General features: G+C 41.7%; 1 protein-coding gene across 1 annotated transcript; it reads left to right on the top strand.

Annotated features, from left to right (window-relative positions):
• Nucleotides 1–1,903: 1,903 nt before the first annotated feature.
• Nucleotides 1,904–12,425, top strand: LOC118359546 (src-like-adapter 2). Its single transcript, XM_035738053.2, has 8 exons — nucleotides 1,904–2,501; nucleotides 7,232–7,357; nucleotides 9,613–9,712; nucleotides 9,830–9,916; nucleotides 10,019–10,122; nucleotides 10,260–10,409; nucleotides 10,625–10,757; nucleotides 11,616–12,425. The coding sequence occupies exons 2-8, from the start codon at nucleotides 7,267–7,269 to the stop codon at nucleotides 11,749–11,751; spliced, it is 801 nt and encodes a 266-aa protein (XP_035593946.2). The 5' UTR covers nucleotides 1,904–2,501; nucleotides 7,232–7,266; the 3' UTR covers nucleotides 11,752–12,425.
• The last annotated feature ends 6,452 nt before the right edge of the window (nucleotides 12,426–18,877 follow it).

Consider the following 18,877-nt stretch of genomic DNA (forward strand, 5'->3'; position numbering starts at 1 on the left):
ATGGCCTTATTTCTATTACAGCATATTGGATGACTGTCATTCATATTCCATTCACCCAGCTCAATGTAACATCCATAGGTTTAGGCTACTACATAATACTCAAATCGGCACAGTGAATATCCCCCTGATCACAAGCAAACACATTTTACTTTCATACCAGACATGTATATATATATAATTCCTTCTCGCATCTATCCACTCTCCTCTCACATGCTCCCCTTGCTTGTGGACTTCAGTGCAGAACACATCAGCTGTCTGTGACCAGGTGGGAAAAAAACCTTCCAAACTAAACCTTCATATCATGACTGCTAACTGCTACATCATTGTCACGTCATAGTTAACATAGGCATAGCTACTAGAACTAAGGCATTAGTAAACCCACTACAATCATGCAGAACCGTGTAGTCCGACAAGCAGTTTAGCAGTTACACCGGCGGGCCCCAGAGGCAATGAATTAATAAAGCCAAAAGCTTACCTTGATTTGGACGAGTTCCAGTATTGGATAGCAATAGCCAGCTAGCTAACATAGCATCCCTCTGTTTGAGCTGGGTGTTTGAGTAGGCTAAACTAGCTATCTGCACTGGACACTAGCTAAGTAAGTGAAAATGGGAATAAAAACATCTAAGAAATATAGCTAGTTCTCTCGCTTCTTAATTTTGGAAGAAGTTAATTTGTTCAAAACTGTTCAACTATTGTCTTTCACGCTCTGAGTCAACTACCACATTGTATGCACTGCAGTGCTAGTTAGCTGTAGCTTATGCTTTCAGTGCTAGATTAATTGTCTGATCCTTTGATTGGGTGGACAACATGTCAGTTCATGCTGCAAGAGCTCTGATAGGCTAGAGGACGTCCCCCGGAAGAGGGTGAGAACTATGAGCCTCCTAGGTTTTATATTGAAGTCAATGTACCCAGAGGAGGACAGAAGTTAGCTGTCCTCCGGCTACACCATGGTGCTACCCCACAGAGTGTTGTTGAGGCTACAATAGAACTTCATTGCCAAACTGTGTTTTAATACATTGTTTGGTAACAAACATATTTAGTATAGTTTTATCTAAAAATAACTTTTAATGTTTCACGTTTTATTTTTATGAAATTCACTATGGAGGATAGTCCTCCCCTTCCTCCACTGATCTAAACGTGTAGTACTCATGGCCGAATGACTGGGCACGTGCCAGACCAGACTATCGCATTTGGGGCCCCCGGGGCACCAACCTTTGGAGAGTTGGTGCTGCATCTCAACACATTTTGCCATAGTGCAGAGTAAAATGTGCAGCTTTATAATGCTACTGTACACGTTTTGTCATGAGGAAGATCATTATTTTGCTATTTTATAGCTCATCTCATGCTTTTAACATTTTGCCATGAGAAAATGCTAGTCACTCTCACTCATATTATATTAACATGGCATAAGTCATGGCAAAATGTGTAGAATGCCAGGAAATTCATTTTAAAACTGCAAAAACTGCATTTCTCTACACCCCAAGGCAAAATGGGTATAATTTCAGGTAATTCATTATAAAACATACATTTTTCTCTACACCATCAAGATGCCGTGCCAGTAAAAAAATATATTGTTTAGGGCCGGCCCTGGCTACTGGTATAATGCAGTTAGTTCAGAGGGTTCAGTAGTTTAACTGCACAAATCAGTGTGGGTGTAAATGTGAATATGCAGAACCGTGAGCCCATATCTCTTGATAATGAGTACAAAAAGGTTATGAAGAGAAAAATAATTGCTCAACACTTTTGCCCAATCAACAGCATTTACCTGAATGATGAAGAATATGAAGCTCTATTCTGGGGAGGAAACATTGTGACCTCACTTCACACCAGTGTCTGTATGCCACCGCTCATGCAGATGCTGCAAAACAGAACATTTGCACCTCATTGTTACAGCTGATGACTCATTGATCAAGTCACTGATGTCAAAGGTCTGTCTGTTCCAATTACTACAGCCCCATGTTCAGTAGATATTGTTGAACAAAATCTTTCTTCCTTTCTCTTTGTGCATCACTTTTTCTTTGTCTTCCCTCCACTGTTCTCCATTTCCCTCTTCACTCTGATATCTGAGTTGTGGTGTGTACATGTTTCAGGCCTCACTGAAACAGGAAACGGCGTGTGTGAGGTGAATATAAAAAAAGAAGTCCTCCTGTCAAATCTCTCCACTCAGATATACTATAGATCACTCTGCTACGCGTACACAGCCTCTACCTACCACCGCCACCGATGCCTCCTTTCCTCTTGGACCACCACAAAGGAGAACACTCTTTCTTCATTGGAGCCTAAACAAGTCTCACACAGACTCTCATACACACATCGCACTCTCGTTCCACATGTGAACACTACCGACAGCGTGCAACTCCCAGACCCACTGGACTCTTCTGCCCTCTGGGCCGCACCTCTATCCTTGAGCTAGTCTACTGTGGTACTCTACAGCTCTGACATCAACTCATACCACAGCATCAGAAGACTGACGTTCACCAGTGCCACAACAGGGAAATGCTGTGAGTATAAAAATATTTTTGAGCTGTCTAATTGTCTAATCGATCTGACTGTACTGTATACGTAAAAGGTTAGTTTTATCCAACTCAGATTTAAAATATTAAAAGTATAATTTTTGGTTTTAACAAAGACGACAACGGTCAAGTAAAAATAGACAAATAGCTTCTATTTGTCGGGGCATGGACAAGGTGTTGAAAGTGTTCCACAGGAATGCTGGCCCATGTTGATTCCCACAGTTGTGTGTCAAGTTGGTTGGATGTCCTTTGGGTGGTGGACCATTCTTGATACACACAGGAAACTGTTGAGCGTGATAAACCCAGCAGCGTTGCAGTTTTTGACACAAAACGGTGCGCCTTGCACCTACTACCATACCCCGTTCAAAGGCACTTAAATCTTTTTTTTTTTTCAAAGGCACTTAAATCCATATCTCAATTGTTTCAAGGCTTAAAAATCCTTCTTTAACCTCACCTCCCATTCATCTACTCTGATTGAAGAAGAGTAAACAAGTGATATCAATAAGGGGTCATAGGATTCACCTGGATTCACCTGGTCAGTGAGAAAATAAAGAAAAAGATGGTGTTCTTAATGTTTTGTACACTCAGTGTATAGGACAAACTGATCTTATATGAACAAAAATGTGCCCCGCTAAATGCTTAAATGAATACTGTAGCTTGGTGTCCAGCCAGGTCTACACCTCTGGATTACAGCGTCTGCTATATGTCATATGCATACACTATATATACGAACGTATGTGGACACCCCTTCAAATGAGTGGATTCGGCTATTTCAGCCACACCTGTTGCTGACAGGTGTATAAGACTGAGCACACAGCCATGCAATCTCCATAGACAAACATTGGCAGTAGAATGGCCTTACTGAAGAGCTCAGTGACTTTCAACGTGGCACCGTCATAGGATGCCATCTTTCCAAAAATTCAGTTTGTCAAATTTCTGCCCCGGTCAACTGTAAGTGCTGTTATTGTGAAGTGGAAACGCTGCCATTGGACTCTGGAGCAGGGAAAACGCATTCTCTTTAGTGATGAATCACGCTTCACCATTTGGCAGTCCGATGGACAAATCTGGGTTTGGCGGATGCCAGGAGAATGCTACCTGCCCCAATGTATAGTGCCAACTGTAATGTTTGGTGAAGGAGGAATAATGGTCTGGTGCTGTTTTTCATGGTTCGGGCCCCTTAGTTCCAGTGAAGGGAAATCTTAACGCTACAGCATACAATGACATTCTAGATTATTCTGTGCTTCCAACTTTGTGACAACAGTTTAGGGAAGGCCCTTTCCTGTTTCAGCATGACAATGACCCCGTGCACAAAGCAAGGTCCATATAGAAATGGTTTGGAAGAACTTGACTGGCCCCCACGGAGCCCTGACCTCAACCCCATCGAACACCTTTGGGATGAATTGGAACGCTGACTGCGAGCCAGGCCTAATCGTCCAACATCAGCGCCTGATCTCACTAATGCTCTTATGGCTGAATGGAAACAAGTCCCTGCAGCAATGTTCCAACATCTAGTGGAAGGCCAGAAGAGTGGAGGCTGTAATAGCAGAAAAGCAGGGGGACAAACTGATCTTTTCTAAATGATTATGTTACGTGCCATATTACAGAGCATTGAGGGAAGATATTTAGAAATATTTAATGCCAATATATTTCATATGACTATTTCTAAAATGATCATCTATTTTTGTGTCTACCATTGTCAAAATTAGACAAACACACACCAGGGTAGAAAGGTGTTCACAAAATGAGCATTTATTTTCTACCCAATGATATCCTGCCACTTTTATGTTTGACTCCATCGATGCTTGAGATCTCATGCATTACTTTACAGTAAAACATGTTGCAAATTACGACACAACTTTTCATCTTATGCGGTGGTTTCTGCATCAGTGTATTGCTGCAAACTAATTTACCCATCTTCCATGGTTCCTGTGGAGCAGAAGGTTGCCATGAAATGTCATATTTGTCACACGTGTGTTTGTGCAAATCACCAATGCATGACACTTCAACTAGTTGCACATTAGAGCATTGTTGTTTACATCAGTTAGAGCAGTGGTCCCCAACCGGTCCATCACGATCGCCAATCGGACGGTTCAGATTATGGTGTCTGCAGTCATTTAGAAGGCATAAAAGAAAGCAACAGAAAAATTGATACTGTGAGATTTCAAAATGTTTAAAACCATCACTAGAGAGAAACTGTCAAGGAATACAGCAAAGAGATGCTGTTTTTATTTAACTAGGCAAGTCAGTTAAGAACAAATTCTTATTTACAATGACGGCCTACCCCGGCAACGGTGGGTCAATTGTGCGCCACCCTATGGGACTCCCAATCAAGGTCTGATGTGATTCAGCCTGGATTCGAACCAGGGACTGTAGTGGTGCCTCTTGCACCGAGATGCAGTGTCAGAGATGCTGCGCCACTCGGGAGCCCAGTGAGTTGAGTTTAAGTTCTTACTGTCAACACTTTGCATTCAACACTTTTATAAGCCATGAAATTGGCGTTCTTCCTATTTCCACTCAGCTCTACAACAAGCACTGCAGCAGTAATGAACGAGAAGGAACGTGTATTTATAGGTTTGCGTTGTTATTATTAGCAGCTTGGGGGTATTTTTTTATATCAAGGTATATGTCACTTTCTCTGTTCATAGGAGTAAGAATTTGTGCATGAAATAATGCGGTGCGACTCGAGTTTCCCCATCAGCTGGAAGACGGTGTCCCTTCATGGTCAGTGTCAGTGGAGGAAAGGGAGAACAGAGGGATGTTGAGAGACGGACCCTCACTCTGCGACTCTCTCCCTCTGCTGAGACTGACCATCAGCTGGAAGACGGTGTCCCTTCATGGTCAGTGTCAGTGGAGGAAAGGGAGAACGGAGGGATGTTGAGAGACGGACCCTCACTCTGCGACTCTCTCCCTCTGCTGAGACTGACCATCAGCTGGAAGACGGTGTCCCTTCATGGTCAGTGTCAGTGGAGGAAAGGGAGAACGGAGGGATGTTGAGAGACGGACCCTCACTCTGCGACTCTCTCCCTCTGCTGAGACTGACCATCAGATGGAAGACGGTGTCCCTTCATGGTCAGTGTCAGTGGAGGATAGGGAGAACAGAGGGATGTTGAGAGACGGACCCTCACTCTGCGACTCTCTCCCTCCGCTGAGACTGACCATCAGATGCAGACATTATCAGCCCAGTAAAATAAAAAGCTAATTATTTACATTTATGCTCACTCAGCTGTGCCTCACCAGTAATACAACAACGGATCTATTACCAGTCTGATCATATGCCTACCTTAAATTTAGAATTGTTTTATTTTTTAAATGGCCCAAACAACAATGCTTTGTCAGGGCAATTCAAGCAAAGCCAATATGCGGTAACAATGTATTGGGCCTATAGCTTACTGCACGAACCTCATTGCTACAGTACTGTTCTGTTTTTAATTGGTTAATGTTGCATAGGCTTGTGTTTAAAAATACATCTGAGCCGTAGAGCTCGGCTTGCATCAAAAAGTGATCTCAAAAGGTCGGTGACCACTGAATTAGAGAGTGTTCTATTATGTGTTCTAATATTGTTATTTATTCAGTCGAAAGCCCCTTATTTTCCTTGCCAACAGCACCTCGACAACCAGCAACCCATGTGTAAAAACAAGAGTGTGGTTGGAAACTAAAAGGTATTCAGAAGAGTGGTTTTCAACTTCCTCCCTCCTTTTGTCTGACTGGCAATAAATTAAATAAAAATAGGCAGGGCTATTTTAAATTCCCTTCACATTTTTGGTTTTGAAATATACTACCTGTAATAAGTTACAGTGAATTGTGATTGATGCAATAGTATGCATAGAAAATATGTCTCTAGCCATATGAAGAGTTTAATTCCAAAATGCTATACGGTGCATTTGGAAGGTATTCAGACCCCTTGACATTTTCCACATTTTGTTACATTGCAGCCTTATTCTAAAATGGATTAATAAAACAACAACAAAATCCTCACACAATACCCCATAATGACATCACAATACCCCATAATGACATCACAATACCCCATAATGACATCACAATACCCCATAATGACATCACAATACCCCATAATGACATCACAATACCCCATAATGACATCACAATACCCCATAATGACATCACAATACCCCATAATGACAACACAATACCCCATAATGACAAAGTGAAAACAGGCTTTTAGAAATGTTTGCAAATGTATTAAAAATTAAAAACCTAAATACCTTATTTGCTTAAGTATTCAGACCCTTTGCTTTGAGACATGAAATTGAGCTCAAGTGCATCCTGTTTCCATTGATCATCCTTGCGATGTTTCTACAACCTGTGGTAAATCCAATTGATTGGACATGATTTGGAAAGGCACACACCTGTCTATATAAGTTCCCACAGTTGACAGTACAAGTCAGAGCAAAAACCAAGCCATGAGGTGGAAGGAATTGTCCGTAGAGCTCTGAGACAGGATTGTGTCGAGGCACAGATCTGGGGAAGGGTACCAAAACATTTCTGCAGCATTGAAGGTCCCCAAAAACACAGTGGGCTACATCATTCTTAAATGGAAGAAGTTTGGAACCATCTAAAATCTATGAATAAAGAATCTGAGAAGACACACACATGCAAACATTTCTGATACAAAAAAAAACACATGAAAAATTGGTGGATATAGCATTTTGGAAATAATTGGCTATTAAGTAATAGCTATGATTCCCTCCAACCAACAGAGTCCTCTGGTGACCCATACGAGCTCGACATCGCCATGGGCAGTGGGCCCAGTAAAGAACGTCGGGGATCCAGCACTCAGGCAGCCTTGCTGGGCCAGGAAGAGCCCGCTGAGTCAGTCATACTGGGTAAGGCCTGCCCTCCCATCTCGGTCTGAGCACAGCACAGGACTCTGGGAAACAGGCCAGTACTAGCCTTTCTCTTTCTCTGTCCTCAGAGGTCAATCGTCCTGGGATTGTTTTGACTGAAACCTATAGGGAATTGGAAGTGTGCATCCATGGTGTGGTGATGCTGTTCCTATGCATCCATGGTGTGGTGATGCTGTTCCTATGCATCCATGGTGTGGTGATGCTGTTCCTGCATCCATGGTGTGGTGATGCTGTTCCTATGCATCCATGGTGTGGTGATGCTGTTCCTGCATCCACGGTGTGGTGATGCTGTTCCTATGCATCCATGGTGTGGTGATGCTGTTCCTATGCATCCATGGTGTGGTGATGCTGTTGCTATGCATCCATAGTGTGGTGATGCTGTTCCTATGCATCCATGGTGTGGTGATGCTGTTGCTATGCATCCATAGTGTGGTGATGCTGTTCCTATGCATCCATGGTGTGGTGATGCTGTTCCTGCATCCATGGTGTGGTGATGCTGTTGCTATGCATCCATGGTGTGGTGATGCTGTTCCTATGCATCCATGGTGTGGTGATGCTGTTCCTGCATCCATGGTGTGGTGATGCTGTTCCTATGCATCCATAGTGTGGTGATGCTGTTCCTATGCATCCATGGTGTGGTGATGCTGTTCCTATGCATCCATGGTGTGGTGATGCTGTTCCTATGCATCCATGGTGTGGTGATGCTGTTCCTATGCATCCATGGTGTGGTGATGCTGTTGCTATGCATCCATAGTGTGGTGATGCTGTTCCTATGCATCCATGGTGTGGTGATGCTGTTCCTGCATCCATGGTGTGGTGATGCTGTTCCTGCATCCATGGTGTGGTGATGCTGTTGCTATGCATCCATGGTGTGGTGATGCTGTTCCTATGCATCTGTGGTGTGGTGATGCTGTTCCTATGCATCTGTGGTGTGGTGATGCTGTTCCTGCATCCATGGTGTGGTGATGCTGTTCCTGCATCCATGGTGTGGTGATGCTGTTCCTGCATCCATGGTGTGGTGATGCTGTTCCTGCATCCATGGTGTGGTGATGCTGTTCCTATGCGTCCATGGTGTGGTGATGCTGTTCCTGCATCCATGGTGTGGTGATGCTGTTCCTATGCATCCATGGTGTGGTGATGCTGTTCCTATGCATCCATAGTGTGGTGATGCTGTTGCTATGCATCCATGGTGTGGTGATGCTGTTCCTATGCATCCATGGTGTGGTGATGCTGTTCCTATGCATCCATGGTGTGGTGATGCTGTTGCTATGCATCCATAGTGTGGTGATGCTGTTCCTGCATCCATGGTGTGGTGATGCTGTTCCTATGCATCCATGGTGTGGTGATGCTGTTCCTATGCATCCATAGTGTGGTGATGCTGTTGCTATGCATCCATGGTGTGGTGATGCTGTTCCTATGCATCCATGGTGTGGTGATGCTGTTCCTATGCATCCATGGTGTGGTGATGCCCTAGATGTTTAGATGCCTCTCTGTTAAATATGACCAGAGTTGGTGTGCAAGGAAGAGGAAAAAAACATTCCTGGTCTTCTGTTGAACCAACAGAGGACAGAAATGAGCTTGTGCAATAACTCAATTCGCCTTTGCACTCCTTCTAAACAACACACTTTAAAAAAACACTTTGGCAAAGTGTAAAGTCTACAAAGCTTTGTCCACTCTGTTCGTAACAGGTTTTAGTTTTGGGAACAGAACTGTATTGAGATCAAATGTTTCATTGGTGGGAAAATGTACCGAATGTCGGCCAAAGTCCATCTCGTTTCCTTCTTCTCCTGCCGGCCCCTTGGCTTCCTCTCACTACCACATTTGGTAATGAATGGAAACACCAAGCGGATGCTTCACATTCATACTTCTGGTGAAATATCTATCTCATTGTTCAATCTGTGGCTGTACTCCCTCTAGTCACCCTCTAGAAATGGTGTGAACCAGGTGACATTGAATTCCTCAAGATGTTAGTTGATGAAGATCACATCAATCATTTAGCTCAGAAAGACTGATGATCATCTCATTTGTGTAACTTGGAAGTGTCTTGCCTAACCATGACTACTCACATTCAAAGTGTGAATTACAAACATACAAGTACATAGGTATTTTATCGTATGCATGCTTTTTGTTTGCTTTTTTGCTTTTTTTCTCAGCATGAAAATACTGCGTTGTCATGGTTTGACGTTCTCATCGTAGACTGACACTAATCTTTCATGTATCTGTTCTGTCTACAGAGAGCAGCAAGTATATGGTAGTGGCCCTGTATAACTATCCCACTGGTCCCCCAGCACACTGCCGGATCCACACTGGAGAGAGACTCAGCGTGCTTTCAGAGTAAGAAACCATAGCCTCTACATACAACTACCATAATTACTACTACTACTGTGATGTGTTTTTCCTGCAATAACTTATGTATGTCTTGTGTTTCTGTGAATGTGCATGTCTATATAGCGAGGGGGATTGGTGGAAGGTGAGATCCTCTGCCACAGGCAATGAGAGCTACATCCCCAGCAACTACACAGCCAAGGTGTACCACAGGTGAGTCTGTTGATCCATCTGACTCTATTCCCCTTTGGAATCTCTATTTACATGGCTCTGTCTATTTCTATGTCTGACTCTATCTCTATGCTCTTGGCCTAGGTGGCAGTATGAGGGTCTCAGCCGAGAGAAGGCTGAGGAGCTCCTCTTTCTGCCCTACAACCAGACTGGTTCTTTTCTGGTCCGGGAGAGTGAGACCCACCCTGGTCAGTTCAGTTCACACTCCAGGCTACACATTATCAAACGCTAACAAGACCAGGGAAACAATCTTAAAAATGTAATTGATAAACTTGAAGTGATAAAAGGCGGTGACTGAAGTATGGTCTTACACTGTCCACTCTAGGTGCCAACTCCCTGTCAGTGCGTAAGAGCAGTGACCAGGATCGTCGCTCAGTCAAACACTACCGGATCCAACAACTGGAGAATGGCTGGCTCTACATCTCCCCCTGCCTCACCTTCCCCAACCTCAGAGCTCTGGTAGACCACTACTCAGGTCAGGTGCTTTAAAGCATTTACAGTGGTGTAGAAAATACTGAAGGCTGTAGTTACATTTTGTCAAGCCCTTTTGTGTCCAACACAAACATTTGAACCTTTTGCACAAGTGGCAGTGGGATAAAAGCTGGGGACACCTAAACCATCTTCAGTCATTAAATTGTAGTATTCATGTTCAGGCTGAGTTGTAACAGACTGATTGACATCTCCTTCCAGAGGTCCGTGATGGGCTGTGCTGTCTGCTAGGGGAGCCCTGCTTCATCCAGGGGTCCAACAACGTTCCTGTGGTTACTGGGCCACTCCCCATGGCTGTCAGGAAGCCCACCCTCAACTGGAAAGATATGGACAGGTGAGGTCATTTACTGTTGTGGTACAGTAATGGGTTGCCAGTCTCTGTGTATCCATGTCTGTCAATAAATCTTGTACTGAACAAAAATATAAACGCAATGTGACAATTTCAATGATTTTACTGAGTTACAGTTCATATAAGGAAATCAGTCAATTGAAATCAAGTAATTAGGCCATAATCTATGGATTTCACATGAGTGGGCAGGAGCACAGCCATTTGGGAGCCAGGCTCAGCCAATCAGAATCACACAGAAATACTCCTCAGTTGGCTGGTCTCAGACAATCCCGCAGGTGAAGAACCCGGGAGTGGAGGTACTGGGCTGGCGGCGTGTTTACACGTGGTCTGCAGTTGTGAGGCCGGTTGGACATACTGCAAAATTCTCTACAATGATGTTGGAGGCGGCTTATGGTAGAGAAATGAGCATTCAATTATCTGGCAACAGCTCTGGTGGAAATATCTGCAGTCCGCATGTCAATTGCATGCTCCCTCAATACTTGAGACATCTGTGGCATTGTGCTGTGTGACAAAGCTGCACATTTTAGAATGGCCTTATTGTCCCCAGCACAAAGTGCACCTGTGTAATGATCCTGCTGTTTATTCAGCTTCTTGATATGCCACACCTGTCAGGGGGATATATTATCTTGGCAAATAAGAAATGCTCACTAACAGGGATGTAAACAAATTTGTGCACAACATTTTTAAGAAAAAAGCTTTTTGTGCGTATGGAACATTTGAGATATTTTATTTCAGCTCATGAAACATGGACCCAACACTTTACATGTTGGGTTTATATTTTTGTCTAGTACATATTCTTTGTCAACATTTCCTCACTAATGGGGTTTCTCTGTCTGTCTGCAGCTCCATGATTTTTGGCAAGGACAAAGGCAAGGACAATGAGGATTCCCTGGTGAGTGAGGGATTAAAGGAGGCCATCAAATCCTACCGCATCATGACAGAGGACTGCAAAGGCTCCAGCCACAAATGGGACAGCTGAGCATGGATCTGGCATCATAACGACAGAGAGATACTCAGACCATAAGATGGAGAGCTTTGCATCAAGCTACCCATTAAAGCTGAGGCAATCCTGAGGACTGGCCATGAACCCAATGGATCTCATTAAAGGAATGTTGTTAGGGGAACTGGAAATCACAACTCAACCACTGTAGAGAACCATGGTTCTCAAAGCTATGGTTGTAGAGTGCGCAACATTACATTGCCAAGCAGCTGAGGGCCATCTTTGCTTGGATTCATGAACAGAATAAATGTTTAGATCCTGGAGGCAGACTTTGCTAGAGTTAACAGAAAGTAGTTTGAACGTGAGATATACAGCCTTATGAAAGTGATCCCGTATCATCAATAAACAGACTATATGGTTGGTTTTGTTGAAGTACGCTACCTTGAAAACAATTAAGGAACTGTGAGGTATAAGAATTAGTCTGTTTGATTTATGTGTTTCCTGTCCTGAACATTAACACCTTTTAGCTGTTGCTTGTTCTCTTCCGCACCACAGGAAATGGTCAAGGTGCAGTGGAAAGCACAAATGGTGTGGCAGAGACAGACAGCTGGGGTTGTGGTAAAGAGCATCTCAAAGTTATGTCAAATATTATGGTATGAAACACTGACATGTTCTTGTGAGGTTTCATCAACTGAAACAATGCACTGTAGTGTGTGTGTGTATATATATATATATATATATATATATATATATATATATATATATATATATATATATATATATATATATATATATATATATATATATATATATATGTGTGTGTTAATATCGAGTTTTGTGATGTTTTTGGGTGGATGGAAATGTATTTTTTATTTTGTTTAACTATTCTACATTAAAATGTTGCATTTAGTGAAATATGGGGCAATTATTTTGTTGATATGCTAGTTTTTCACAAATGAGAGAATGAATAACCAAACGCATAAACGCATAAATAACCAAATACATTTCACACATGAAGTGACAAGTACCTTTATTTACGACTGTATCTTGTCTTGTATCGCCACCTGCTGGGGGAAATGCGTAGGTCTTCAGGTTGGCGGAGACGTCAGTGACACACACGCGCCAAGCCCATTCAATTTACTTCCCCGTTAACCGTTTTGTGTGTTGTTGTTGCTCTTGTTAATAATTGAATCAGTGTATTTAGCTGTTATCCAATACCCCGGTTCTTAATGCTTAGGTTGCTGTGCACTATTCGTTTGTGCGTAATTCATGTCTATACATAAATCAAATCAAATGTATTTATAAAGCCCTTCGTACATCAGCTGATATCTCAAAGTGCTGTACAGAAACCCAGCCTAAAACCCCAAACAGCAAGCAATGCAGGTGTAGAAGCACATTTGATCAACAATGCAAAAGGACAACAGCTTTACAGAGCTGGAGATGCCTTCAGGTGCCTTCAGAAAGTATTCACGCCGCTTGACTTTTACACGCTGCTTGACTTTTACATGCCGCTTGACTTTTACATGCCGCTTGACTTTCCACATGTTACAGCCTGAATTTAACATTTATTACATTGAGATGTTGTGTCACTGGCCTGCACACAATACCCCATAATGTCAAAGTGGAATTATGTTTTTAGACATTTTTTACAAATGAATTACATATGACAAACTGAAATGTCTTGAAACAATAAGCATTAAACCTCTTTGTTGTGGAAAGCCTAAATAAGTAAAGGAGTAAATATTTTATTAAGTCAAATAATGCCTTGATCGCATCTACAGTATATTTGCGCAAAATGTGTGGAACAAAAAGTTCAACATTCACCTTCTGCTACCATTTCGTTCAAGCCATCTATGCATACAATTCGGTGCATATGTTGGACGACAAAAAGAAACGGAATAGACCTAAGCAGAAGGAATAGACCTAAGCAGAAGGAATAGACCTAAGCAGAAGGAATAGACCTAAGCAGAAGGAATAGACCTAAGCATAGGCACAATCCTAGAGGAAAATCTGGTTCCGTCTGCAAGACATTAACCTAAAACATCAAAAATACACGAGTTGCTTACCAAGACTGCATTAAATGTTCTTGAGTGGCTTAGTTACAGTTTTGACTTAAATCAGCTTGTAAATCTATGGCAAAGCTTGAAAATGGCTATCTAGCAATAGTCAACAACCAACTTGACAGAGCATGAAGACTTTTTTAAAGAATAATGTGCTAATATTGTACAATCCAGGTGTTCAAAGCTCTTAGAGACTTACCCAGAAAGACTCACAGCTGTCATCGCTGCCAAATGTGATTCTAAAATGTATTGACTCAGGGTGTGAATAATTATGTAAATAAAATATTTCTGTATTTCATTTTTAATAAATGTGCAAACATTTCTATACACATAATTCCACTTTGACATTATGGGGTATTGTTTGTAGGCCAGTGACAAAATCTAAATTTGATCAATTTTAAATTCAGGCTGTAACACAACAAAAATGTATAAAAAGTCTAGAGGTGTGAATCCTCTCTGAAGGCCACTGTATATTACTAATCTACCTCTCTTTGTTTCCTCATATCTTTCAGGACATGAAAGTTGTTAACCCCTTTACATCTTGCATGGATTTTTCTGTGCCTGATGTTGGGCTTAATTTTTCAGTGCCTGATGTTGGGCTTAATTTTTCAGTGCCTGATGTTGGGCTTAATTTTTCAGTGCCTGATGTTGGGCTTAATTTTTCAGTGCCTGATGTTGGGCTTAATTTTTCAGTGCCTGATGTTGGGCTTAATTTTTCAGTGCCTGATGTTGGGCTTAATTTTTCAGTGCCTGATGTTGGGCTTAATTTTTCAGTGCCTGATGTTGGGCTTAATTTTTCAGTGCCTGATGTTGGGCTTAATTTTTCAGTGCCTGATGTTGGGCTTAATTTTTCAGTGCCTGATGTTGGGCTTAATTTTTCAGTGCCTGATGTTGGGCTTAATTTTTCAGTGCCTGATGTTGGGCTTAATTTTTCAGTGCCTGATGTTGGGCTTAATTTTTCAGTGCCTCTGTTGGAAAAAAACGATAATGTGTGGGTGTGTGCACACACCAATCAGCGTGCTGAATTTGCCATCATGTTGTAAAGAGCCTGGCCACTCTGATGGAACTCATTCTGCCACTGAGTCATCACTTAACAACTACACGTGGATCACGTAAATCAAGTGCTGTTTGCAGGTGAAAATGTCACAGGATGCATTTGCTCCATTGTCAACATGTTTTGTTGGTGGCCCTGTCTTTGAGGGTATTCACAAACTAAGGAGTATGGCTCATCACAAACTTCACAAACCCTGCTGGCTGCTTGACCACTTCAACATGCCATCACCACGCTTCCTCCATTCCTGAAACGTTTGGCTTTAAACTGGCATACCAGTCTGATTTTCACCTCAATTAACACCAGATTTACTTAACAAACGGCACATCTCAATAGGTGGTCCAGGTAAGTCATGACATAGCAAAAGTGTGTGTGTAAATTACTATTATCAGCCAAAGAGATGATTCCAACGGCATTTTCTTCAACTAGGTAACTAATCCTTCTTTTAAGATGCTGAAAAGCTGCTGCATACCGTTTTGTTTGAACAATAGTAGGAGAAAAGACCAGCAAATTAAGTTTTACCAACTGCCCAAGGACCAGATTAGACGAACCTTATGGTTTCAGGCCATTACGATGCTATGACGATGAAAAGCTGTGGGCTCCAGTTACTTGATACATTAATGTGTGTTCAAATCGCCGGCAAGTGACTTGTTTGAATCTAACTAGTTACGTGTATTGCATAAAGCTTGTTTGTTAGCTTGTAGTAAAGACTAGTGAGCTGTATCCGTCCAAATAACAGCTATTATATTCTCCTGCATTTGTAGAAAAAAAACTTTAATTCAATAGAATCAAATAGGAAGAGTATAGTACAGAAATGAACGCGTATCAGAATAAAAACGTCAATAAAAAATAAGTAGGTTCTGATATCGCCATAGGCTACTTTATTTGGTAGGGTTGTCTCCGTAAAGTTGAAAGGACATGTAGGCAAGCCGGCAAGAATATATCTTTCTACATACCTGGACCTTTCAATGGCAAGCAAAGACTAAATAGTTACATGACATATCAAAGTCAAGCGAATTAGTGCTTTTGCGGCACAGTCGATAGCGCGCCGGACCTCGGGCTCGAAGGTCGAGGGTTCGAGACCTGCTCCCTGCTGTTTCATTACACTATATTCTATCAAATAGGCCTCACATAGCAAATTAGCAGTTAAATTCAACACACACAAAAATAAAAACTTCCACTACAAACTGCAGTTGCTACATTAAATGTTTAGACTTATAAATGAATGATAATCAATCAATAAAATTGTATTCATCACATGCAGCGATTAAATGCTTTACCGGGAAATGCTTACGAGTCCTTTCCCAACAATGCAGAGTAAAAAAGTAAGAGAACTTAGCTAAATAAAAAGGAAATATTAACATAATAAAAACAGCAATAACAAGGCTAAATACAAGGAGTACCAGTACCGAGGCATGGATTCTACAAGGTGTCCGAAAGCGTTCCACAGGGATGCTGGCCCATGTTGACTCCAATACTTCACACAGTTGTGTCAAGTTGGCTGGATGTCCTTTGGGTGGTGGACCATTCTGGATACACACTGGAAACTGTTGAGCGTAAAAAAACACAGCAGCGGTGCAGTTTTCGACACAACCTGGTGTGCCTGGCACCTACGACCAAACCCCGTTCAAAAGCACTCAAATATGTTGTCTTGCCCATTCACCTTCTGAATGGCACGCATACACAATCCATGTATCAATTGTCTCAAGGCTTAAAAATCCTTCTTAAACCTGTCTCCCCATCATCTACACTGATTGAAGTGGATTTGCCACATGCGCCGAATACAACAAGTGTAGACCTTACCGTGAAATGCTTACATACAAGCCCTTAACCAACAGTGCAGTTTTAAGAAGAGTTAAGAAAATATTTATCAAATAAACTAAACTAAAAAATAATAAAAAGTAACACAATAACATAACAATAACGAGGCTATTTACAGGGGGTACCGGTACCAAGTCAGTGTACTGGGGTACCGGTTAGAGGTCATTTATACATGTCGGTAGGGGTGAAGTGACTATGCATAGATAATAAACAGCGAGTAGCAGCAGTGTACAAAACAAATGGAGGCCGACCGGGGGTCAATGTAATAGTCTGGTGGCCATTTGATTAATTGTTCAGCAGTCTTATGGCTTGGGGGTAGAAGCTGTTAAGGAGCTTTTTGGTCCTAGACTTGGTGCTCTGGTACTGCTTGCTGTGGGTCACTGGAGTCTTTGACAATTTTATGGGCTTTCCTCTGACACCGCCCAGTATATACACTTCCTTTCAAAGGTTTGGGGTCACTTAGAAATGTCCTTTAAAAAATATTTAAAAATCACCTTTTTTTTTGTCCATTAAAATAACATTAAATTGATTAGAAATACAGTGTAGACATTGCTAATGTTGTAAATTGCTATTGTAGCTGGAAACGGCTGATTTGTAATGGAATATCTACATAGGTGTACAGAGGCCCATTATCAGCAACCATCACACTCCTGTGTTCCAATGGCACGTTGTGTTAGCTCATCCAAGTTTATCATTTTAAAAGGCTAATTGATCATTAGAAAACCGTGTTGCAGTTATGTTAGCACAGCTGACTTGGGCTTGCCGGTGGGCTTTGGTGGGGGAAACTCCACCACATAATCATAAAATCATAAAAGATTTAGATGCACTATTGTAGTGGCTGTTCCACTGGATGTCATAAGGTGTATGCACCAATTTGTAAGTCGCTCTGGATAAGAGCGTCTGCTAAATGACTTAAATGTAAATGTAAAATAATCTTTAAGATAACCAGGTGGTTATCGGCTTGTTTGTTGCCTGAGTCTGGTGGTTGAGGATGAAGCCTTCTTTGGTGCTTTAGGATTAGCACCTGGCTCTTTTCTCTGTTACAAATCAAATCTAATTTTATTTGTTACATACACATGGTTAGCAGTTGTAGCGAAATGCTTGTGCTTCTAGTTCTGACAATGCAGTAATAACCAACGAGTAATCTAACCTAACAATTCACAACAACTACCTTATACACACAAGCGTAAAGGGATGAAGAATATGTACATAAAGATATTTGAATGAGTGATGGTAACTCTACAACATAGCGTGACCGTTAACGCTCCATTACTGCAGTCATTATTAATAAAGTTTGATGGTTTTGAAGAAATCTAAAAGTCTCTCCTTTGATTAGAATAATTACCACGACAATTGTCAGCATTTCTGGTATTGTTACAAAATGGATTTGTCCCAAATGGTTCAGTTGGTAGCACTTGGTGCTTGCAATGCCAGTGTTATAGGTTCGATTCCCTCCGGGACCAGTACGGGGAAAAGTTATAAAATGTATGTGCTCTGGATAAGAGCACGTATGAAATTATTAACATTTTAAAAAATGTATCTAGCCTGCTAATGTTGATATGCTCGCTATGTTTACCACTACTATTGATAAAATGGTTTAACATGCAAAAACACTTCAGTGTTTGAAATAGCTTTTGTCCAGTTACATTAAATAATATATTCTACCAATCTTCTGCTTACTTTTTACTACAAGTTGGGGATTGAAAAATGTGTGTCCAATAATGTAGCTACATATTGTTAATGTTGAAGCAAGTCCACATCTCAGTGCTAGAGGCGTCACTACAGACCCTGGTTCGATTCCAGGCTGTATCACAACAAGCCATGATTAGGAGTACTATAGGGAGGTGCACAATTGGCCCAGCGCCATCCAGGTTAGGGTTTGGCCAGGGTAGGCCTTCATAGTAGAGGACAGAATGCGCAAAACAGTGAAACATGTGTATTGTGAGACTATATAGCCAGGGATAAAATGCAAACAAAGCGTTCACTGCCCACACGCCCTGCTTCGGTGGGTCATTGTCTTTCAAAACATTACATGTGTTCTAAAATAAATCACATGCAGGTCTCGCACTCAATGCCTTTGTTGAGTTTAGGCCACTCACACAGCTCACTAAACTAACCCAGTATAACACTCACACTCACTAACCACACATCATAAACTAACCCAAATTATTACTTCACTATAGGTGTACTTATTTATAACAATAACTATTGCAATAACTAGCTGCTACCACTA

Source organism: Oncorhynchus keta, chromosome 27 (assembly GCF_023373465.1).
Source record: "Oncorhynchus keta strain PuntledgeMale-10-30-2019 chromosome 27, Oket_V2, whole genome shotgun sequence".
Lineage (NCBI taxonomy): Eukaryota > Metazoa > Chordata > Actinopteri > Salmoniformes > Salmonidae > Oncorhynchus > Oncorhynchus keta.